Source organism: Rhodamnia argentea, chromosome 3, assembly GCF_020921035.1.
Source record: "Rhodamnia argentea isolate NSW1041297 chromosome 3, ASM2092103v1, whole genome shotgun sequence".
Classification (NCBI taxonomy): domain Eukaryota; kingdom Viridiplantae; phylum Streptophyta; class Magnoliopsida; order Myrtales; family Myrtaceae; genus Rhodamnia; species Rhodamnia argentea.
In genome coordinates, this window is record NC_063152.1 from 31,818,034 (window position 1) to 31,842,263 (window position 24,230).

General features: G+C 41.1%; 3 protein-coding genes across 6 annotated transcripts; all 3 read left to right on the plus strand.

The window, feature by feature from the left end:
* The first annotated feature begins 1,279 nt into the window (after positions 1-1,279).
* LOC115746416 (serine/threonine-protein kinase BSK7-like) lies at positions 1,280-7,667 on the plus strand. 2 transcript variants are annotated; one of them, XM_030682164.2, is made up of 11 exons: positions 1,280-1,524; positions 2,081-2,249; positions 2,326-2,546; positions 2,795-2,930; positions 3,485-3,618; positions 3,687-3,792; positions 4,254-4,339; positions 4,992-5,180; positions 5,733-5,885; positions 6,370-6,483; positions 6,905-7,667. In XM_030682164.2, the coding sequence occupies exons 2-11, from the start codon at positions 2,168-2,170 to the stop codon at positions 7,148-7,150; spliced, it is 1,467 nt and encodes a 488-aa protein (XP_030538024.1). In that variant the 5' UTR covers positions 1,280-1,524; positions 2,081-2,167; the 3' UTR covers positions 7,151-7,667. The 2 variants fall into 2 exon arrangements, with proteins under 2 accessions (XP_030538024.1, XP_030538023.1); XM_030682163.2 differs by having other exon boundaries at positions 2,108-2,249.
* A 3,498-nt stretch (positions 7,668-11,165) lies between these two features.
* On the plus strand, positions 11,166-17,208 carry LOC115746507. Its single transcript, XM_030682300.2, has 8 exons — positions 11,166-11,679; positions 12,377-12,439; positions 13,288-13,998; positions 14,096-14,230; positions 14,396-14,479; positions 15,500-15,559; positions 15,670-15,756; positions 16,603-17,208. The coding sequence occupies exons 1-8, from the start codon at positions 11,257-11,259 to the stop codon at positions 16,882-16,884; spliced, it is 1,845 nt and encodes a 614-aa protein (XP_030538160.1). The 5' UTR covers positions 11,166-11,256; the 3' UTR covers positions 16,885-17,208.
* Positions 17,209-19,539: 2,331 nt separating this feature from the next.
* Positions 19,540-24,111, plus strand: LOC115746502. 3 transcript variants are annotated; one of them, XM_030682289.2, is made up of 3 exons: positions 19,540-19,942; positions 20,678-22,589; positions 23,119-24,111. In XM_030682289.2, the coding sequence occupies exons 2-3, from the start codon at positions 20,694-20,696 to the stop codon at positions 23,437-23,439; spliced, it is 2,217 nt and encodes a 738-aa protein (XP_030538149.2). In that variant the 5' UTR covers positions 19,540-19,942; positions 20,678-20,693; the 3' UTR covers positions 23,440-24,111. The 3 variants fall into 3 exon arrangements, with proteins under 3 accessions (XP_030538149.2, XP_030538152.2, XP_030538150.2); XM_030682292.2 differs by having other exon boundaries at positions 19,540-19,937; XM_030682290.2 differs by lacking the exon at positions 19,540-19,942 and adding an exon at positions 19,952-20,221.
* Positions 24,112-24,230: the final 119 nt, after the last annotated feature.

Below are 24,230 nucleotides of genomic sequence, written 5' to 3' on the forward strand. Positions count from 1 at the left end.
GTTTTTATTGCGATGTTTGTAGTACGCAATGAAAGGAAGATCAGCCTCGACTTAATCGGTTCATGAGGCTTATAGAATGCTTCGGCAATCTCGGAAAAGAAAGAAAGAAAGAAAGAGAGAGAAGGAAGGAAGAAAGAAGAGGAAAGATCAATTTTGGCCAAACCTCTTGTGATGATTGATATACTCATTCTGCAACTCGCTCAGGCCGTCGCGATCCATACTAATAATTCCAGGTAAACCGAGATCGTCCTAGTCTGGAAATTCTGATTTTCGAGAAGACATGATAGTCTCGATGTTTTTCATCCGGCAACAAAGTGAAACGATATCAGCCCGACACGAAGAACTGAATAAAGAACCGAGATAGAAAATGTTGATATAGATTTGAAACGAGCCAAGGATAAGAGGATATGTCGGCTAATCGATTTTTTTTTTCTATATGATATTCATTCAAAATGTGGTAAGTACATGTAGGACGCAATGACCAAATAAAAAACGGGATGAAAGACCAATCGTAACACGAATCTTTCGTAATAGTCAATCATGTGAAAGTAACGCTCCCTCGACTCATTTAGAAACGTCGCAACACCAACTTTCACGATCCTTTGGACTCGAACGACCAATGAGAAAGAGGAGGAGCATATATTTCTTAAACGTTTCGACCGAGATGAGAAAATAACGTCGGACGACTCATTTAAAGCCGCCGTAACGCGTAACGCAACGGCCGGTTAGAGGAGCGACCAACCGATCGAATCTTTCACGACGGTCAACCGTACGTAATAACGTTCTACGACTCATTTAAACCATGCCACGACTTATACCAACGGTAACGCATAATTCTTCTTAAAGCAACGGCCAGTTAGAGGAATGACCGGCCGATGGAATCATTCACGACGGTCAATCATACAAAATAACGTTGCGGTGACTATCATACCATCAGATATAACATAGATCAAGAGTTCGACCACACGATTTGACCGTATAAATTTCCAAAACTATCATAAGATACTTTTCCAAGCCAAATTCAACACGCAATTTTTTTTCCTTAATTTTCTCATTTTCCATTTTTTTTTTCAGAACTTGTCAGCGGCTAATGGTCTTAGTAACCGATTGGGGGGGGGGGGACCTGCCGCAGAAAATTTGGAAAACCGAAGGTTGTCATGTCGGTGGAAATTGCCAACAGAAAAAAAATAGGAAAATATGGAGGCAAATAAAAAAAATAAAAAAAAAAGAAATTGAAAATATTAAATCTCATGACTCCCCCACTCTCAACGATTCCATTTCCGTGCTCGGTCTTCTGCTTCTGCTTCTCCTTCTCCATCTTCGTCTGTCTCTTTTCTTTCCATTTTTCTAATCCTCCAAAGTCCATTTTTTTTTTTCTCCAAAGCGTTCAGACTCAACGCTCGCTTGCTGTTTCTTCGTTCAAATTGGGATCAAAGAAAGAATGGAATGAATGGAGATTGAAAGCAGAAAGGAACAGGGACTTTCGCTCGTGCCACTCCCACTTTGCGAGGAATCGTCGTTCAGGTCCTCTCTAAAGCTCTTTCGCTTTGTGTTAAATCTACCCTTTGTTCTGCCCTTTTTGCTGTTTTAGCTTCTGGGTTGTCTTGGGGTTGCGGAAATGGTGCTCGCCGAAGTTACCTAGAGCTTTGTTTTTCTGTTGACTGGGCTTGAGTTCGGTGGGGACTGATGAAAAGAATCGGCGGAACTTGGTCGAGTGGCGCCTCGGTTTGCTGTGGAAAACAAGTGAATTTACGAATGTGCTGGGTTTGGATGATTTAGGAGTTTGAGAAATTTTCGTTGCGTACAAAAAGGACTTGAAATATTGAGCTTAAGGCTAAACTTCTTCTGGAGCTATTTGATGAGCGTAGATATGTGAATTGAACTTGATATAAGCACCTGCATGTTAATTCTGTTTGAGAAGAATTTTGAGTGCAGAATGTGCATGGTTTAGTCACATTCGTTGTTGAATTTGGCTAAGGTTCTGAACTAGGAACAATGAGCTTTTGACAATTGATTTTAAGATATCGCGACCCTTTTTGTTGACAATAATTGCTTGACTAAATGAGGATTGTGTTTGAAGCTACTGATTGGAGCTTGTGCTTAAAAGTCTGGTAAATGCTGGATCTTCAAGATTTGCTGTTGCTCTTTGTTGAATTCTGTCACCGGGATGGGTTGTAAGTGCTCCAAGCTATTTGTCTGTTTCCGAGGTTCAGAACAAGGTTCAGCAGTCCCTGAGGTCAAGGGCATTGGTCAGTGGATTATTTCTACTTAGGTCATTTACTGGTTTGATCAATAATAGCAAGTGAGAATGTTGTCTGTGTGCAGAAGATGAGCAGAAAGGTGAACCTGATAATCTGCCTTCCTTCCAAGAATACACATACGATCAGCTGAGGAAGGCAACATCTTGGTTTGCTGTTGAAAACATTGTGTCTGAACATGGGGAAAAGGCGCCAAATGTGGTCTACAAAGGAAAACTGGAAAATCAAGTGCGAATTGTTGTAAAGCGCTTTAACAGATCAGCTTGGCCTGATGCCAGGCAGTTCATTGTACGTAGTGTATCCTTTTAATATAAATACTATGATCCGGTCCTGAATTTTTTTTTTCCTTATGCGGATCATTCTGCCTGGTGAAGTTTCAGTATAGTGCTGCGATAAGAAATTTTAATCGCTTTGGCTCTGTGGGAGCCTGTGGCTGTGTCACGGTGACATCTATTTGAGTGACCTAAAGTTAAAATCTTTTACAAATGGGGCATTTTTCTGGCTACCTGTGATTGAGTTCTGATCTTATAATGTAGGAAGAAGCAAGAGCTGTAGGGCAGCTTCGTAACCAAAGGTTGGCAAATTTAATTGGTTGCTGCTGTGAAGGTGATGAGAGGTTGCTGGTTGCAGAATACATGCCCAATGATTCATTACCAAAACATATTTTTCATTGTAAGTTTGTCTCATGGCTACATTGATTCATTTTCCTCCATGTACATTTACCTTTGATTCAAAAAAGTTTAGGTTGTTCTACTCGAGCAGTCTATCAGTATCTCTCTTTTGGGCATCTACTCCATTTATTGGTAATTGTCAATGTAGTTGTAGATGGTATTTACTTGATATTATATATTCTTTATTTGGGTGGATTTCTACCTTTGCATCTCCAAATGGATATGTTACATTTTATTCGTTTTTAATGTGGATTTTTTCTTTAGAAAAATCATCTTCTTCGAACTTTTGTGCTTCCTTTCTCCTCATCCCTCCTCAGTATTAGCCCGGTCATAGAACCGGATGTTATTCTCTTCCATTCTCTGGCCTGTTTATATCAAAGAACTGGATCCAGGTGAAACTGGTTTTGAGTAGTGGCATTTTTTAGTCCCTGGTACAGTATTATCCTTTTAGCAACATTCTTCTTTCTTTCTGTGTCTGCTTTCATTGTTTCCTTTAACCTTATAAGAGAGTAGGCACATAATGGAAGACTGAATTTGGAATATGTTTTGACTCAGGGGATACACAGCCTATGAAATGGGCAATGAGGCTAAGGGTGGCTCTGTATCTTGCACAAGCTTTAGAATATTGTACTAGCAAAGGACATGATCTGTATCATGATCTGAATGCTTATAGAATCCTTTTTGATGGGGTAAGTATGACATTTCCCAGCTACAATCAAGTTAAAGGAATATAGTCTTACAACATTCCAATTTTTAGGAAGGAAACCCCAGACTTTCATCATTTGGTTTTATGAAGAACAGCAAAAACGGAAAAAGCTACAGTACAAACTTGGCCTTTGCTCCTCCCGAGTATCTGAGGACAGGTATGAAAACGCATGTAAATGTGTGACTGGCCCTTTCCGACTATAAATGAAGCAGTTGCTTTTGTATTTGGACATAAATGGTATGGACGTGTGTAAGCTTGTCTATGGAATGCTATTCTTTTTCCTCTTTAAGAGTTTTAACAGCTGTTCAAGCTATCAAGTAACGGATGCACTTGAATATTTGGTAATATATTGGTGGTTTTGAGGTCATTCTTGAGGAGTAAAGGCTGATGAAACGGATTGAGCTCTTTATGATTGTCTTTATCATGTGTTCTTCTCTAGATTTTTAGTGTGCAAAATAAATACACAAATACTATGTCGGTTTGCCAGCGCACTCTTCTTGATGGTTATTTCAAAAACAGGATGTCGTTCACTATTAATGCGTTGGACATGCCTCTCGACACTGATCAGGTGGACTGTGGATTATGATTGACTACTTATTGCATCCTTGTGTTCTGCAGGACGAGTCGTTCCTGAAAGTGTGATGTTTAGCTTCGGTACTGTTTTGCTAGACCTCGTTAGTGGAAAGAAGATTCCTCCAAGCCGTGTAAGTTGCTTCCAGATGAAGGCAATTCCGACTAAGCAAATCTGTTGCCCCTTGTTATTTCCTTTATTATACATGTGAATGTAGGAGCAGGTTATGTTGTCGTTAATTTTTAGGCACAAGGAACTCTCCCTAATTGTTTTTCTTTGATAAATGTCTACAGTTTTCAAAGTCAGAAACTGTTTTCCTCAGCAAGTTATTACAAATTTTAGATACCTGCAGATGAGATCTTTTTTAGTGGTGTTAGTTTTCCTTTTATTTTTTGCCAGAATAAGTGGTGGTAGTTTAAACTTGCTGCTACTCTGCACTGTTTGAAGTTGGTTTCAGTGCCATGAGATAAAAACATCTTAATTTTGCTTGAAAGAAAGGAGCAGTGAGTCAGAGGACAATGTAATTCACATGTCAGTTCTCCTCATAGTTCAATCACTATAATTGCACTTAGTGTGCTGTAAATCATGTCGACCTCGTGTCAGAGTCTGTTCAGCAACTTGGTCACTGTTATCTCACAGTGACGGCTTAAGCGGCTGCCTTCTGACGTCACATTAAACCAAAATCTTTGGTTTTGACCTTTTCTTAGCCAATATTATGCTGTCCGAATCAAAATTGCAGTGATCGTATAAATTCCAATTCTAAAACTTGCTTAATTTGCAATCAGGCGCTTGATCTAATACGAGACAAGAACGTTCAGATGCTCACAGATTCATGCCTGGAAGGTCAATTTTCAGAAGATGATCGCACAGCTTTATTGCGGTTAGCTTCTCGTTGTTTACAATATGAGCCCCGAGAGCGGCCAAATCCGAAGTCCCTAGTTGCTGTTCTGGCTCCTCTTCAAAAGGATATTGAGGTTGGTAATTCTATTTTCCCCAATATCTTCAAGAATGTTACTATCGTGCACAGTGCAAAGCAGAAGAAATTGAAGCTCATAGCTATCTAAAGAATTTCCATGTAAAGAGAACAACAGCTAAATAACTGGAATATTAGTTAGTATAAGCATGAAGGAAATGTGAATGCTGTACATCCTTAAAGGTCACATTTTTCAGTTGCACGTCTATTTATTAGAAACACTGAACTTGGAAGATCATAAAAGCAATTGGGAGTTTGTGTATAGGATGGTTTTCTTGCTCTTTCTTTGATGGATATGTGCAAATGCACGTGCACGCGCACACGTACTTTTGTGCACCAGCGTCTGTGTGTGTGTTTCATTTCTTTGGGCTGGGGAGAGGCAATAATTTCTTGGAATCAAAAATATGTAAGTACACCTTATCCTCTCATCCCTTCTGATCTTTATGAGCCTTTATTTTGGTACGCAATGATACACTACACTGACTTGCAAGTGCAGTATGTTTTCCCCCTGATTTTGCTAGATCAAGCTTTAATTAATTACTCTGCACTGCAGGTTCCTTCTCATGTATTGATGGGCATCCACCGCGGTGATTCCTCCCTGACCCTATCACCTCTGGGTGAGGCGTGTTTCAGGAAGGACTTGACTGCCATACATGAGGTCTTAGAAAAACTTGGGTATAAAGATGATGAGGGAGCAGCTACTGAGGTTAGTTTCTGATTAGATATTGGACAAAAGATCTGTTACTGCATCATCTGGGTACTGTAGGACCTTATGTAAAGTTAAACTGGAGAGGATTTTCTAGATGTGTTAACCTGTGGTTCTCATTCCATACCTCTCATGAGATACCACGCTGGTTTTGTTTAGAAATGCTACTATTCTGTTAGTATATGATGTCCAAGCAAATTACCCAGGGTAAAATGCATCTTAGACAACAATATGTTGCTGGAAAATGACTGCTCTTTGCTGTTACTTGACCAAGAAATGAACCTATCACTGCTATTGGCTATTTATTTATTTTTACTCTCTGTAATGAGCCATAATTCAGATTGTAATTACGTCTGGCGAGATTGGCTTCATATCAAATTGCATTTACATGTCCAGTGCCTGTCCCATTTCTTAAAATTGCTGGACTCTCCATTTTGTCCTGCCACCATGACCAGAATTTAACCCCGATTATTGTAATATGTAGCTTTCATTCCAGATGTGGACCAACCAGGTGCAGGACACTCTGAACTCAAAGAAAAAGGGTGATGCTGGTTTCCGACATAAAGATTTTAGAGCTGCAATTGACTGCTATACTCAGGTTATTGCGATCTTTTTTATTTACAGGGTATCAAATGACTACCAATGACTAATATAACGAAGTCACCCTTCTGGAGAAATTAGGGTTAAAATGTTTTGGCTGGACCACGAGAATGTGCTTGTGGTCATACTTCTTTGTTTTTGCTCACATTTACCAGCGTTCTTTACAAATTGAGCTACTAGTTCTGTGACAGGCATCCATCAATGTTGCTAGTGGATACTTTTTCCTTGAATTGTGGATATAATTGTGTATGGATGCCCTTTATTTTTCATTTAACCAGATAAACGTAAGCTACGGGTAACTTAGCATGACCAGCATATGATGATTCCCCTTGCTATCCAGTAGGTTTAATGTTGGTGTGCCGTTCAGTGAATATGGAAGCACATTCATCACCAATCTCACTGTTTCATTCAATTTTCAGTTCATTGAAGTGGGAACGATGGTGTCCCCAACTGTTTATGCACGGCGCAGTCTATCTCATCTTATGAGCAACATGCCGCAAGAAGCATTTGATGACGCGGTGCAAGCTCAGGTGATATCTCCCGTCTGGCACATTGCATCCTATCTACAAGCTGTAACTCTTTTTATGATGGGGAAGGACAGCGAGGCACGGGTGGCACTTGAAGAAGGTTCTGTCCTTGAAAGCAAAAGGAATGCTGGCGCATGACTGGAAACTGCGAATTCAACTTTTAATCTGAAACCGCATAGAAATATTCCCTGTAAAAAAAGAAAAGCATCAAACAGAATGAACCTGCTGGTTGCTCACTTGAGTAAACAGATACTAATTAAACACAGAGAAAACACCATTGAGTTGAACTGCACATATACTTCAGAGCCCGTGTATATGGTCGGTTAATACCTGTCATCTCGGAACAGTCTTTTCTCACATTCCCAGTTAGGATGATCCATTCCGTGTGCCGAGGTACAATGTACTTATGTATCAGTAGGGAATGTCCCGAGCCGAAGCATTTGTCGGTAGTGTGTTGGGGTGGTTGTCCTTTTTATACAGAGACTTCTTCATAGTTGAAAAGGGTGAATTGCCAGAGTTTTGAGAGAAAAAATAGTTGCTACTGGTTGCAACTTATGTACAGCACAATGGTTCACTTGTTCATGCGGAATTAACTGACTGTTTCTCCATGCTGTGTTTCCTAATTTTCTCTTTCAATGAAAGTTGTGTGTTGCCTCATGGTGCCGTGAGTCTACTTTTAAGGTAGCCCCCTCCTGCTGCCGACCCGTCCCGACTGTTGGGATTTTACGTAACATGCATAGGCATATAAAACATATAATATACGCAGCGGAAATAAATAAAAACCTATACACGTATCTCCAGAGGCGTAGTTCGTGCGTTTCAATCGAAAATCATATTAAATGAAAGAGGGTTAACGGATTACCTCTTGAAGCGTGCTTGGAACGAAAAGGTTCAGACGTTCTTCGATCCGAGCCCCACAAGTGTCGAGCCTCTAGTTCGGACACACCACCAATCGCGCCGTCGAACAGAATAAAGAACTTGCGGATGATAACCACTTCAATTGTGCTAGCAATGTCGTGGATACAATACTCCGCAATCTTAAAAAAAATTTTGGTCACCAAAGGGAGAGAGTTTTCGAGAGAAACTACAATAGTTCTTTTACGAACACTTAAAAAATTCTCTCACGCACACAGCAACCGTTGCTGATCACACTATTACGTGCGATCAGCAACGGTTGCCGATCGCACGTTGTGCACGATCAGCGGAAGTTGCTGATCGTGCACAACAAGGCACACGGTCAGCAGTTGCTGACCGTGTGCATCAAGTATTTAAAAAAAAATCCTTTTTTTTTTTTTTTTAAAAGAAAGGAAAACACTTGGTCAGCACAACATGTGCTGACCAAGTCTGTTGCACGCACATCAATATGTGCGTGCAACACAATTATATATATCTATTAAAAAAAATTATATCTACATATAATTTAATAAAAGCATAATAGTGCGACTACATGTACATTTCGGATACATCAATATGTGTCCACTATAAGAGTGCGTGTGCATCATATGCACGTACGTCCATGACCAAAAATAAGAATCAAATTAAATCTTATTTAATTTAATTTTTCGACTAATTCGGTATACGTAATTGCAAACATATTTGCAATATCGTCTTTCCGTTCAACGTCGTCATGTATTGGTTAAGGTGTGTGACATTCCTAGGTTCATCACTGAGCTGGCAGTAAGACATGCACTAACACATTAGTACTTCCAAGAGAATTGATTGTCCCGATCAACCTCTAGGTCCTACAAGTCACGAGTGACATCTAGCAATATGTCATGGCTACCCCAGGACAGGTGTGAATTCTTTAAGAACATAATGAACCCGTCGGCTTCTTGCTTACGGTGTAATTCAATCCCTCTGTCTTACTATATCCCGATCGAACAAAGACCATGGAATATTTGTCAAGTCACCGATTCGATCATATGCACAAATCTAATCGACATGCATTTATACGAGACATGAACATTTCATTCTCGATTATAACCCCGGCCGAGGATTTCAATGCATTGTCATAATTAAATTGCATAAGATATCATACATTGCATGTGACAAGGAGACAGATTCCATTTTGCGCACACGTGTGACTTCGTATGTGCATGAACTGCGACCATCAAGAACAGAGACGGATCGACGAACCATCAATATGCGTCCTCGTGAACCATAGTCATGCAACACACAAGTCAACACTATGCCTCGGGTCTAAGGATTATTTACACAAGACCAAAGCATGAACAATTAGACATTGACCGCGCCAAAAGCTTCCATGTCGCTAATCGTTCAATGCATGTCACGTCCAGTGAACTTGTCTGATACAAGCACCTGTGTTCTAACTCGAGCATCGCAATACCCAATGACTTGTGACTCGTCATTCCCTTAAGCATCCAATGCTCAATGGTGAAGTTAAGAACACACCGGTCTCAACAGGATCATTGATATCCATTCAATGATCCATCAATCGGGAATAGTTTAAAGATTCGGTTTAAGCGTGAACCTGTCACACATATTCTCAACGTCTCAAGAATAGGTCCAGCCACAATTAATCTTGTGGAATTTATTCATATAAGTAAATAATTGGACAAATGAATAAATACGTCTTTGCCATTAATTAAATAATAAATTGAAAATACAACTGAAATCCCTAATATGTAACTATTACATAGTCGCTTTAGGGCATATCTCTAACAATACTCCTGTGACGGGAACTGGAAAATAAAACATCACACAAGCACGAGGCTGGTGTCGCCGTGTGTCGCATACATTTCCGGCAAGGTGGTGTCAATGCATTTAATGTCTGTTGGTTGAACTTGGGACCCGGCAAGAAATCAGACAGTCTTCCTGTCCGTGCTTCCGATGGTCTCCTGCTAAATATCAATTATCTGCTGCAGGTTAGTCGTTGCTTCTAATGGAGTTTTCCACGTCTTCCCGGCCTCTGACTCCGAGTTCGCCGGAGAAGATGCCCTGTTTATGGGTGCTCCGATGAGCAACGGATAAGATCCTTCAATGTGAAAGATTACCGTTATGCATAATACTGGTCAATGAGAACTGGTATCTTGCCAAAAAAATGAGAATCCTTAAAAGGGATGCACATCCCTATCCTCATGAAAGATCGTGATTTTAATCAAACTGGAAATCACTCCAAGCTTACAATCACCGTCGGGACCGGAAGTTATGGAGAGAAATCGAGTCGATCCGAATTATGTGGCCTCCAAAACCACTCTTGTCATCTAAGCTGACACGAAGGATTACTAAAAAAAATTTAAATCAATTGGCTTCTAAATATTTGAATCTGGCTAATTTAGTTTTAAAACTTTTGACAATTTGTCAATTTAGTCCTATTAGCAATAACTCGCCGGCGTGGATGTTGGTCGTCTTATATGGCACGATCGACGTGGATAATTTTTTAATTTTTAATTTTCTTTGTTCTCTTTTTTTTTTTTATTGGGCCTACGAGGCCGCAAAGGTCCTCGCCCAAATCTAGGGGAGGGCCCCCTTGCTCGAGGTCGGTGGGGCCACGAAGGCCCTCGCCCAAATCTGGTGAGGGCCATTGTGTCGTAGCTGGCAAGGCCGCAATGGCTTCGCCCAGTACCTTTGCAACTTGCTAATGAAAAAAAAGAGAAAAAATAAAATAAAATAAAATTATTCACATCAACGTGGGTCGTGCCACGTAAGTTGACCGACGTCATGTCAGCAATTTCCGGCGAATATGGCTGAATTGTCACAAGTGCCATAAATTTAGGATGTTTTTTTGGTAATTTTTCTGGAATTACGATGGATAATTTTGGCAAAATCGACACATTCCTCCTTGTTACAAACTCCTCTTTTAGGGACTTGCTCTCCATTTTGGAAGCATGAACGACAATATTGGTGTGGACTCTAGACGTAAATTGCAATTATCTTTTTTTTTTTTTTGGCCAGAAGAAAAGTATTTTCAGTAGAATTGTCTTTATTCTATTTTTTTAACAAAGAAAAATTCAAGATTTTTTTTAATTATTTTTTTTTTGGGTCTGAAGAAAAATTCAAGATCAAGATCCGAACCGGTGCCGTTGGGAACTCGTCCTCAAGACGCCGCCGTTTCGCACGGACCCGAAACTTTCGCATCTCTCTCTCCCTCCCTTCCCCCCTCTCTCTCTCTGTCTCTGGAGATCGAGACACGCACGCACTCGACTTCGGAAGATCGAAAATTTTAATCCGCAACCCCAGGGTTGCGCAAAATCCATTCGGTGGACGCACGCGCACAGAGCGGAATGGGGAGTCGAAGGTTCGCGCAGTTCCCAACGAGCGATGATGACGAGGAGGACGAGCCGCATCCTCCTGGGAAGCGAGTCACTCGCTCCTCGAAGAATCCCGTGGAGAGCGAGGCCGACTCCAGGAGCAAGCGCCGGAAGCTGGTGAAGCTCGTGGACGAGGACGAGGACGGGGGCGGAGGCGAACCTGAGGCTGATCGGGAGGGTGGGCGAGAGGAGAAGAGTGCGAATAATGCGAAGAGGAGGAAGAAGAAGGAAGAGGAAGAGGAGGAGGAGGAGGAGGGTCCAGAGGAGGAGGTGGAGGAGGAGGAGCCCGACGAGGATGCCAAGCCGATCGGCGACGCGGTTAGGTTTTCCGGCAAGGGGAGGGGGCGGAAGAGCCATTATGAGGCGTTCGAGTTGGATGGAAATCAGTACGAGCTCGTGAGTATTTGCTTCCTTTTTTTCTTCGAGAAATTTTTATCGGTTGTTTATTCTCCGGTAAACTGTAAATTGAGTCGAGTGTTATGTGTCTGCGTTTGAAAATGGGAAGCTCGTCAATTCGCTGTTTGATGAGGCGTGTTGAAGGGAGGCTTGGAATTGGTTTCTCTTCGCAAGGTTTTTAGGGTTTTCACTCGGTGATTCTACATAGGATGGGGTCGTTCATTTTCTCTCCCTTGTGTTGTTCTTCGTTTTAGGTTCTTCACTACGGTTTCTTGATGTCTCCTTTATCGGCAAATTGCGTTCCTTTGATCGATATGATCACTTAGGCTGTGTAATTCACTTAAAGATATATTATGTGTTGCTTTCGGCTATACAGTAAAGTATTGTGCTCGTGTTTTCTTTTCTTTTCTTGTCTTTTTTTCACTTCAGAACACCTGTTGACATTCATTTGCCTGTTTGTTTAGTCTTGTTTGATGTTGTAATGTCAAAAAATGCATGCACAGCTTTCCCCAAGAAAATGTTGCCAATGAATTGGCAATTGAATTCCATCTCCAAAATCTAATCTAGGATAAATGCATCGCCTCTTTGGAAAAATCTTCACCCTCTCCCCTTTAAGAAAAGTTGGAAGTCTTTACTTTCCTTCTTCTTCGAACATTTGTTTAACTTCTCTTCTTATTGTATCGCTCCTATCATTCAGGAGGATCCTGTACTTCTGGTCCCCGCGGAAAAAGATCAGAAACCGTATGTGGCTATTATCAAGGTAACTATTTGGTGCCTCCATTTTTGTTCAGTGCCTCCTTATCTCACTGTTTGGACTCGGAAAACTCATTCCGAGTTATGTGAAAAGTTTTAGTGATCGTGTTGATCCAATTTAAATTTTCAACACGTTCCTTCCAAATGGTTATCATTTTGAGTTAGCATTGGCATTTCCGAGGAATGATATCTTGTTGAACAAAAATACAGAATCTTGAACAATGTCAAACATATAGCTCTTCTACGTATCTGATATAATAAGGATTCGCGATGGTTTGGATTTTAGGTGGGTATTAAGAGTTCTACTGGTGCTGAATTAGCTTCAGCCTGCAGGTTTTTGTGGTTTCTGAAGAATTTGATTAATGGTAGTATAGAACAGACTAGTTGGGAATTGGGTTTTGACTTCCCTATGAGTTCAATCAGAAGAGTGGATTTCGGGCTTTAGGTCGTCACTAGAGGCTTGTTCAAGAGCTTTATCCTCTAGGGATTGCTATATCACGAAGCTTAGTGTGAGTTTTTACGTTCTGCTCGGCGCATTGGTTGTGTTCAAGTTTCTCCCACTTTCAACCATAACGAATCAAATTACATGAATGATATAAAGCTCTCCGTCTCCTTTAATTCTCCTTCAGCTCCCTTTGTAAGGACTTTGGTTATGTGAGCATTGGTCTTCTTCTTCCTAGGTAAATATTGCTGCATTGTGGTGGTTGATTTTTTTCATTGAATTTTCCGTTCTTTGTTTATTATCTTGTGAAAACTTTGTTTCGTTGATAACTGTCCTAGAAAAGTTCGTACCCTGGTTGCTATTATGTTTTGTCGAGCGGTGTTCAGTTAGGTACTCATCATCTGATTATGTAGGATATTGCACAAACCACAAAAGGAAGCATAATGGTTACTGGGCAATGGTTCTACCGCCCTGAAGAGGCAGAGAAAAAGGGAGGTGGGAGTTGGCAGTCGCGTGACACTAGAGAGCTATTTTATAGTTTCCATCGAGATGAGGTCCCTGCAGAATCCGTGATGCACAAGTGTGTGGTGCACTTCGTTCCGATTCACAAGCAACTCCCTCATCGAAAACAAAATCCTGGTTTCATAGTGCAGAAGGTTTATGACACTGTTGAAAAGAAGTTATGGAAGCTGACTGACAAGGATTATGAAGACAATAAACAACATGAGATAGATCTTCTCGTTCAAAAAACCATGCAACGCTTGGTAGATCTCCCAGATATCGACACAGAGGATGCTCATGCTGAACAGGAAGATCAGTTGAAGAGGAAAAGGAGCTTCCGAAGAAGGAATGTGTCCCCTTTGGATGTCTCCAGAGATGAAGATTCAGCCAAATCAGATCAACACTTTAAAGCTGAAACACCAGGAAGTTGTACAAGTAATGCCTCCGAATACTATGCCATTTTAGTCCGGTTTAATGAACTAACTGGAGAAAGCGCTCGTGATAAATGGTTAGAGAGGCTTCTTCAGGCAGTGCAGTATGTTTGCATTTCTGAGGGAACTAATGATGAAAATGGAACTAAATGTTCAGAAGGAGTCAATGGATCTCAAGAACAGCAAATGAAGGCATGGATGACATTTTTCTAATTACATTTAGTTTCACTTTGGAAGTGGATGATGATAGAGATGCTAAACTAGTGATGTTATTTTTATTTGCTTGTAGGGTGAGCATCCTTTAATTTGGCCAGATGCTGCGGTGTCAGCGGTAACTGCCCTTGAGAAGGCTTCACATCAAACCTTTTCATCAGATTTTCAGAAATATAATCAGAAGTTGAGGCAGTTATTGTTCAATCTGAAGGTAAGAAATTGTTTGACCTGTTATGGAAAAATTACTAGCATTCTAGCCGAAATCTGAGCACATCCATGCAGGAGAAGCTTGGTGGTTTGTCTGTGCCTTTCGCCGTATAAATTCCCCTGAGAAAGTTATAAATGTGGTGTCTATATTCTTTGATTTTTCTTGCAGAATAATGCGCTTCTAGCCCGCCGTTTGTTAAAGGGAGAATTGGAACCTTCCAAGATACTGAACATGTCACCCATTGAGTTGAAGGTATTCTATCTATTGTTTGATGGGTAGCATTATTTATGCGAATTTCTCAATTATTGGTGAAAAAGAAATTCTCATTCTCACAAATAGCATTGTTTAGGCTACTGGTTACATGTAAATTGGCCTACAAACTCTAGTTACTTTGTTTTTGGAGAATATTATGGTACATATTTGTTCCCGCCGGTGTGACAAAATGTGGTAATTTGTTGGTTTTAACTCTTTAAATGGAAAAGTGAGGGCAATTTTAATTTTCATGAAGTGATTTTTGCACAAATGCAGCTCTAATAAAAAGTGACAAGAATTTTCCCCCCTTGCTGTGACCAATGAAATGATTTCACGGGCTGATGTGGAGAGAAATTATCTTGGAATAATTTGATTTTGTTATTTGAATCCTGTATGCATTGCAGTAAATCACAAGCAGAGTAATGCATGGGAGTATCAGTTTATCTGTCTGTTTCACTAGCTCATGTTTCTTTTCCACCATGCTTGTTCTTGACTTCATCATGTTGTGCTTTGTTACTTATTTAGATGAGGTCCGCTTAACATCGCGTGCTTTCTATTTTCCGGAACTAGAAATATAGCAAGATGTGGTTATGGAAGAAGTTTGCTTCTGGTGCTTATCCGACTCGCTGTGATAAAAGCTTTTAGTTGTGGTTGCCAATTTAAGAGACATTTGGGGTGGTATAGGAAATAAACATATTTTATTGGCTGTACCTGTAACTTTGGTTTTTTTTAAAAGATTTGGCTTTATGAAATTTACTATTGGCATTCTACAGAGTTTTGACTTATTTCTATTATGTTATGATTCTTACTTCATGAACTAATTAACTACTTCATGGTCACAGCTGCTTTACTGTAGAGAGTGATATTGTTAGTGCTTGCCAATTAATATGTGAAGTGATTGGCATGTTTGCATCTATTATTGGATGGTGTAGTCAAGTTCTTGCTTTTTGATTACCATAATTTTATGCTCTTTCAAACTAGAGAAGTGAACTGATCATTTTCCCTCCTTAAAAATCACAGGAGGGCTTGACTGCGGAGGAGACAGCAAGAAATGAGCCAGAGGAGTCAGAGCGCATGCAGGTCACTTTTCCATCGTCCTCAAAACTGGTTACCGGTGATTCAGTTCTGTTATATTTAATCTCTGTGTGATCATTGTCACTTATTTCTACCTTATTTTACCTGGTAAGCAGATGACAGATGCCCGTTGTTCTAGATGCAGCGAGTTTAAAGTCGGTGTGAGAGACATCATCCAGGCTGGACATGGAGATCGGTATCAGGTATTTTTCTCTTGCTGATAAATTATTATAGCTTTCCGTCGGATCAATGAATTAGTCTGAGTGGATAAGTTTCTATAGTAGATTTCAATGCGAACAATTCAGTATTACAGTTCAATCTATGTGATGGAGGGCTTCTTACGGTTGTCATGAATTTATTCTGTGATGTCTGGTCAGTGTGTGTTTTGATGGAGGCTAAATGTTCCGTTTTGCCCTGGTTGTATTAACGGAAAGTGTATGGCAGCCGCAAAACGACTATGATATATGCACCAGCTGTTATGGTATTCACCAAGAGAGATCCTGTTTGGTCTTAATGGGGAATAAATATCTGCTTGTGTTTTGTAATGGGCCAAAGAACACAAGAAAACAGGTTGTTAAGATTATGGGTATTATCCTTGTCATAAAGACTTAAAAATTCCAGCATCAACGGTACCTTGCTCTTCCTTAACTAATGTTGCTGCTGAGATTTTCCTTCCTATGCCTTGTCTCCCAGAGGTTTTAATATGCAGCCTGATTGTCATTTTAGTCAGATTGCCTGCTTTGTAGCTAGGGTCACATGTCAATTGGAGAGATTCATTCCCTGCTCTTTTTTGATCGAACCATCTTATATTCCAAGTTGGAAGGGGATAGTCTTCTGTATATAGCATAAGAATTTCTTTGCGATCTTTCTCTCACCTCAGTTTTTAGTTTTTCTCTGCTCTTTTATCCAATTTAATCCTTATCCAAATGCACCTACCAAAAATGACCTTACATCTTAACGGTTTTGCTTGCTGTCAATTAACAATTCTGTAATTTGATACCGTCGCCTTTTGTCTATTGATGCTGAGACACTAGAAATTTTGGTTTCAGCTGGAGTGCATTGCTTGTGGACATTCCTGGTATGCATCCAGAGACGCAGTGTCAATGCTGACAATAGATGGGCCGAGCTCCACCAGAAGTGTGGGTACCGCACCATGGGCGACTACCAAGTTTGAAAGCGTGGAGAAGCAGCTGGCCAGTCCCCGAGAGTCTACCAAGCCACCGGACGATGCTTTTAAGAAAAGCACTGAAGTCAAAATCCCAGTTTTAGAAAGGCAGAAATCCATTAGCAAGTCCAAGTTAGAGGATAACTCCGAAATCACAACTAAGTAGGCTCCTCCTGCACCTTCATATAGCATTCACTAGCTCAGCAGTGGTCAGCGAAGGGAATTAGGATCGTGATGTACAGGTTGTCATGGATAGTCGTGCTGTTGTCGTTCGTGTTCATACGTAGGTGTATATCCTCCTAATATCTAGTCATGAAATCGTATCGAGACTGACCGAGGTAGAAATGACTGGTTTCATTTGGGAGATGCATACAGTTTCTTGTCTGATCTTTTCAAGACAAATGAGCGAATGGAGGATTTGTTTGCAGTATGGTTGTTGTGGCGTGCTGAGTAGGGTACAGGCTGCAATATAACCTGCAGTGTGATTGTTCATGTGGTGCAAAACTGTTGATTTGGCCCCACCTACTGCTCAGTTCGGCGGATGGCTAATTTCATTGTTCCATCTAGCTAGGGATGACCTTTTAGTTGAGCTTGATTTCAATATAAAGCGTCTCCGAGTAATTGCGATCGCAGTGCGCAGGCGAGAAACGTAGAGATTTTTTTTTTTTTTGGTCGGAAGAAACTTAGAGATGGTGATGCATCTTCTGCCATACATTGTCCGATAGCAAGAACTATTTTCCTTTTTTCCGCACCCAAACCAACACCCCCGGGGAAGCCCTCTGATTAATTCATTAGGTGGATGATTGAGGATGGACAACCAAAAAGTTAAGGAGGTCGGTTGGATTGGTATTGACGTAATGATCTCTACATCAGATCAGAGTCGCATCTGCCAGGGAACTGAGTTCCTGGTGGATGCAAATTCCGGTTGTTGGTAATGTTTCATAATGTTCATCTGCCATTATCATAACTCGTCTCACTACGTCCTTAAACTCTTTCCATCTTGTGCTTGTACATTACTAGCACTAACATTGTGACAACTTTGGTACGCGGTGGTTGGCTGCTTCTTTTCATGGTTTCTTTCCTTTCAATTGTTGCTAAGGGTGCCGAGGAACCTAACTTTGTTAATTATTGTCGGGAAGTATTCATTGTACTCTGTATATTTAAAAGGGGTACTTGTGAACTGTCAAAATGTCGAAGCGCTTTGATTTGCTTAGTGTCCTACGCAAACGAAGGTAGTCATTCGTTGAAATGAAAGCTCTTTTATCCGATACACGTGAAATTGCCGGTTGGCATGCACCTTTGTCATCGAGTCGAAGTATTTGCAAAATCCATGTTACAAGTGGGATTCATCGTCTAATTATGTTAACCCATCTTTGAAAAATCTTCACTTTTACACGATCCCAACTCCTAAATCTGATTAACTTTCAGTGCGGATTAGCAACAGGATCAGTTCTGTTCTGCTCAGTAGCATTACCAAAACAGAGCAATTCCCTAAATTGCAGCCTAAGAAGTGAGATTATCGAGGGATCTAAACGGTACTTTTCAGCCACCTCCTCAATAAATTAAGTGGGGGCGCACATTAATTAAAAAGAGAAAATGCGGGGGTGTGAAGTTGGGGAGATTCCGTGGGTTTGATGTGGACCGACAACCACTTTCTAGATTTGGCTTTGGCTTCTCCCTCCTCCCGCCCAACGCCCCAATCACATGCCCCGCTTTTAATATCAAAGCCAAGGGGACATCTGGTCAATCGGTCAAATCCCCATTCGAATCCTCATTATTTACAATATTGCCCTTCGTTCCTTCTTCATCTTCTTCTTCTTTTTTTACTTTTATTTTTTGAGGTTACCTATAGTAGCCTTTCGCTTCATGGCTTGTTGGAAAAGGGTAATGGTAAGATAGACTTGCATCGCTTTGCATGCGTTTTCAGACATTAGTCCACAGTTGTTTGTAAAGTCAAATGTTCAATCCAAGATGATTTGGCCAAGTTATTGTGACTCTATACTTGAGTGTGTATTTCTCTCTTCCTCCCCTAATAAAATAATTGCGATTTCTTTGTGCAACGGCGAGATGTTGCTATTTCGACGTGCATGATTTGGAGTGATTTCGTGTATTTCATTTACTAGTTTATCCTCATTGGCATTTATTATGTTTGGGCTTTTGCTATAACAAGGAAGGACAAGCATTTGGACCACTTGGATGGTCCCTTGCGTGTAGTCTCCATTCCAAACACTTCGCTAACAACGAAGGTTGTTGTGATGATTTCAAATCAACACGAGTGTTTGGCCATTTTGGTCAACTAGAAGTCCAAGTCCAAGGGGTTCCCTATTCCTCCGGGGGTTTATGGTAATTTCACAAGGGCGGATCAGAAATTAAATGTGTATTAAAATTTTAATCTTATTCTCATTAGCGAGGACAGTCAAATTAAATGTGTGATTCCCGTCTTGATCTCTTCAATTTTCCAAGGCATTTGAATAATAATTTCCCGTCGGACTGCTCTGGACACCAGCCCTTTTCTGATCGATCAACCTCAAATATTTTATCCCGAAACTGCCCTTGGAAGTAGCAGGGGACAAAGCCAATTTCAGAAGGATTCATTTGTCTTTTCAAGCACTTGGGCATCCATTTCAAGATCGCCCGAATGACTTGCCAAAAACCCATGGGGAAAATAAATGAAAGAAAGCAACAAAAAAGAGATTTGTTTTGGGCCAAAACACACCCATGACATGAAAAAACCACATGATGATGACTGGAAGGCAATTGCTTTTTTGTGTAGACAGTGAACTGACGCTTGGCAGCTCTCTCTCTCTCTCTCTCTCCTCCAGTGTTTGCTCTCGAGAGAGAGACTCTCGACTTTATTTTCAGTCTAAGAAAACTCAGGCATGCTATCACTCTATCATTGGCTTGCCTCACTCTCTCTTTAACCCCACTTTCTGGTCTCTACTCTGCTTTGCTGCTTCTGGGGCCAAGTTCTTTGCTTGTGTTTCTCACTTTACCTTTTGCCACTTTGCCCATTTCCTTGGCACGCTCTAGAACAGTGTTACAGTAACACTGTTTAACGGTTGCGGTTCACTCATTCTCGAAGGAGGAGTTCTTGGGATTTTCATGTGGCGCTGTGGGAAGATTTATGAAGACTTTGAGATCAAGCATTTGGTGGGATATGATTGCATCTACTCGCAGTTCGTTGGGTGTTTCTTTGAAGCCACTTCTATGAGAGATCTGGTGGGGTATGTCCGGTTTCAAGTTTCGATTTTTATCATTTGGTTCTTCCTCCTTTTAGCTTGTAATGCAAGTGAAGTTGAAGAGAAAGACATTGCTTTTTTTAGCTGAGATTGTTGTAGCGTCTTCCTCTGTTGCTTTCTAGCCGGTTATAGTATCACAGAGGATAAATTTTCGGATTCGAGGGTCTCGTTCTTTTGGGATCAGGAACAACCTTTTTCAAGTTTATGTGAATTGCTAATCCAAATATGGGATTCGGGCGTTTCCAAAAACCAGTTCTTTATACAGTAAGATCATCAATTGTTTTTTTGGTTTGGGAAGTTTAGGAACTGCTCCTTCTGCATTTGCTTGATGTGACAATATTGTCTGTTTCTGCAATCTGTGTGGTTATTGATTTTACCAGTGAATCTTTGTGCGTCTCCATCTTGCATTGTAATTTAAAAATCTGGACTTTTTACTGGTCTGATTTCATTCTCCAGTTTTGCTTGATGAGCACACCTTCGCTGATTGTGGTTTGTGCTTAGTACAAGTTACAGATGCAATGAAAATTGTCTCCTTGTGAGCTTCATATTGGCGAAGCTGATGTATATGTCAATATTCAAGTCCTGTGAAAGTCTTGCACGACACTTTTCTTTTGCCTTCTTCTAAATTCTGATCATAGCACTAGACTGCACTTTGTTCGGTGGAAAGTTTCGGGTTTCTTCTTTGAAGTTCACAACATGATCCTTTTATTTTCCCTGCAGAAGTATGGATTTATAAATGTGGGTGGATATGGATCTACGCTTCGAAAAGAGCTGCGCCGTGCGTCATAGTCCAAAGACTGTTCTCAGATCTCATCGACATAGCTTAAGCACTGAAAAGAGGAAAGAAAATGCAAAACATGCTTGTAAAGACGATTTGCTGATCCTTAATAAAGATTTCCTGGAACTAGATTTTGGATGCCACCGAAGTGCTTCTTGCAAAATCATTTCCTCTAGGCCTGTACAACTAGATGGAAATGTTGAATTCAGGCGAGGTTCTGTATATCAAAGTTCTCGAGAGAAGAATATCGGAACTTTCGAGAGGAGGAGAAAAATTGAAGTGTCACGGGGCAGCGATGCCACTTCCTCTGTGAGTATTGTCGATTCTTTGTGTTCTCCAGATGAGGAAAGCCCACGGAAGAGATCGTCAGTTATTTCTCTAAGCTTGGACTCGAATTCCACTTCTGCTAACAAGCCTAACATGCAGCCTCCCATCACCAATCGTTCAAAAGATATATGTCTAAATGTGGATGACAGAAAGATGCAATCTGCAGAAGCTTTGGACAGAGATTCAACAGGGGATCTCAAATTTAGGTGCGGCGAAAACATTGGGCGTTCTAATGATAGTAACGGGATTCAAGAAAGAGATAAAGTATGCCTACTGCCCAAGTCGTTATCGGCGAAGGTGGAAAGGCCCCCATCTCCTTCTGTATCAGAAAGCCGCCCCTCTTCCAAAACCAGCTCGAAAGTTCGAATCAACCCTGTCAGAAAGATGTTTGATCCTTTGATAAAGTCAAAATCCCTACGGAGTCCTTTAACTTATGCCAGGGACGATAGTTTAGTCAAAACTACTGGGATGGTGCATGTTAGAAGGGATGGGACGTTTAGAAGATCCAAAACTACGGCTCATGATTTCTCAAGTACACCACACAATTGTAGATTGAGCGCTCAAGTTCCTAAGACTGACTGCAGTCTTTCCATGGTTCAAGAGTCTCCAGTCCACCTACATGGCTTTCTCAAATGCAGGGATAAGCATGGAGTGCCATTTTTCGAGTTCTCTTTGAAGTGTCGGGAAGAGGTTCTTGTGGCCCAGACATGGAAAGCAAATAATTCTTTTAGTTGGGTATACACTTTCCATTCCCTTGATGGAAGGAAAAAGAGCAGTGCCGAGGGATGGTTGTTGGATGGAGGCGAGAAAGAATCGTCCATGGTGGGACAGATGCAAGTTTGCTGCTACTTGTGTTCGGAACTGAAAGGTACCGGATCTTTCGACAATTCTTTGGTGACAGAGTTTGTTCTGTACGATATTGCGCATGCAAGACGAAGCACGGCCTGCAAATCCCAAGATCAAGCTAGCTCTTTGCCAGAGGTAAAATGTGTGCGCAGGAACAATCCTAGATGTGTCGGGAGGACGAGCAAAATAGACGACATCACCAATGCCGTCAAGATCCAGCATCAGACAAAACATACTCAGGATAGTAGAGATCCTGATAGTTTGAATTTGTACCCTAGGGCTCCTTCCGAACTGCGTCCAGACCTTGAGAGTGCAGCTATTGTTATTCAGGTTCCATATGAGAAGACAGAGAGCTTGAAATGTAAAAGAGGGGATGAGATTGATGATAATGCTCATCCGAGCCTCCTTAATCTCTCTGTCTTTGAGCCGACAAGAGAGCAACTTCCAGAGGGAACTTGTAACACAGTTCAGGTGGTAATTCCAACTGGTAATCATGGTTTCCCCGATTGTGATAGCCGTGGCCCTTCATCGTTATTAGAGAGGTGGAGATCAGGTGGAGGTTGTGACTGTGGTGGCTGGGATATGGCCTGCCCCCTTACTGTTTTGGGCAATCCCAAAATACAGTTCACTGAAGATCAATCACTTGTGGACAATCAGAAGCCCTTGCAACTTTTTCTTCAGGTTAGTTTTGTATTGAGTGCAAGTAGATTCTTTGATTTATATTATTAGAAGATTCGGAGTGGGTGAAGCTATATTCCGTTGATGAGAATATTGGGTTTAAAGCCTTCAAAATCATTTCAATGCATGCGCACTAGCTAATGAATTCATTATAATCAGCCTTTGTCCTGTTACCATATTGACTATTGTACATTTAGTTAGCACCCTTTTGAAAGTCCTGAAAAAGCTAGAACAAGTTCTTCTTTTTTCTTTTTCCTCTTTTGTGCTCAGTATTCTGAAGTAAGTTGCAACATATCGAATCATAGAAAATGTCGAAGAAATAGTAATAGAACTCTTTATCAGTTGTGTGGAGTAGATGCCTGTAAGAACTAATGACATAACATCACACTTTATTACTGTCGCTGCTTTAGAACTGGCGCTGCATATGCTAAGAATTCGTTCTAATTACTTGTAACTGTGTGCTGGAATTTTTGCTTTTCTTTAGGCGTGAACACTCTCTTACAACCTCCTATTTTCTTTGGTATGCACATAGGGAGCCAAAGAAATCACTCCAGCCTTAACAATGAAGTTTGTTGAAGAGGGCAACTATGCTGTCCACTTTCACGCTCACTTGTCCTCTTTACAAGCTTTCTTTATCTCCGTCGCTATGTTACATGGTTCGGGAGTCCTGAGTGCTTCCGGGCAAGAGATTAAGGAAGTGCCGCAAACCAATTCGCTGAAAACGCTCATTGAAGAGGAAGTGCAGATCTTGATAGAAGCAGTAACGGAGGAGAAAAAAGCCCGCGAGAAGATGAAAGACATGCCTTCCTCTTATGCGCTTAATCCTCCATTCTCCCCGATTGCACGAGTGTGATTTTAAGCTCCATACACAAGGCTTTAGTGCTTCTGCAGTGAATTCCCGACCAGGGCCAGCAAGTCCCCTGACGCGGGTAAAACGAAAGATAGTGAACTGAGATCTGTGAAAGGAGGCTGCTGCTGTATAAAGATGGGCCAGCGAGTCCCTTGTTGGCTAAAGATGGGTAATTCGTTGGGTGGTCTCACTTTGAGGCAAAGCACGGATGATTCAGTGAATACATCGGATTGAAGTGTAGGCTGCCAAGTATCTGCCCCGGTCTATAGAGCTTGATAGGCGAGTTGTCAAAATTCTTCATTGTTTTTTCAAGTTTTCCCTCCCCTTTTCTTAGTTAAGAGTTACATGTAGCATTACGCTACTGTCCATATTGTAGGTTCGATAGGGAAGAAGGAAAAAAAAGGGTCTTCGCTTGATTTGTCAGCAGATGGAAGATTTTCCTGCTTTGTAGTCTTCACATGAAGGGCATCATGCATATGAAGTTCGATTCTGAAGAGCTGTTGTTGCCAAACTCTGTATGGGAGCCGAGAGCCTTTAGGAAACCTTGGCTGGAACCATTTGCCATTGCCAATACCATGTAATGAATAAGCCATAATACCAGTTTGCCCCATTTTTCTCAGGAATTATGTACTCTGTCTTTGCAAATCAATGAGAAGGCATTTCGAGTTTCGCATCGCATAACGTTTTGCTCTTTTCCAAGTCATTCGTTTATCCCCGACCCCCTGTTTATCCCCAAAGTGATGTACTGCTCCAAACTGCCCGGCTTTATCGGTTCCCTGAGTCGATGTATCGTG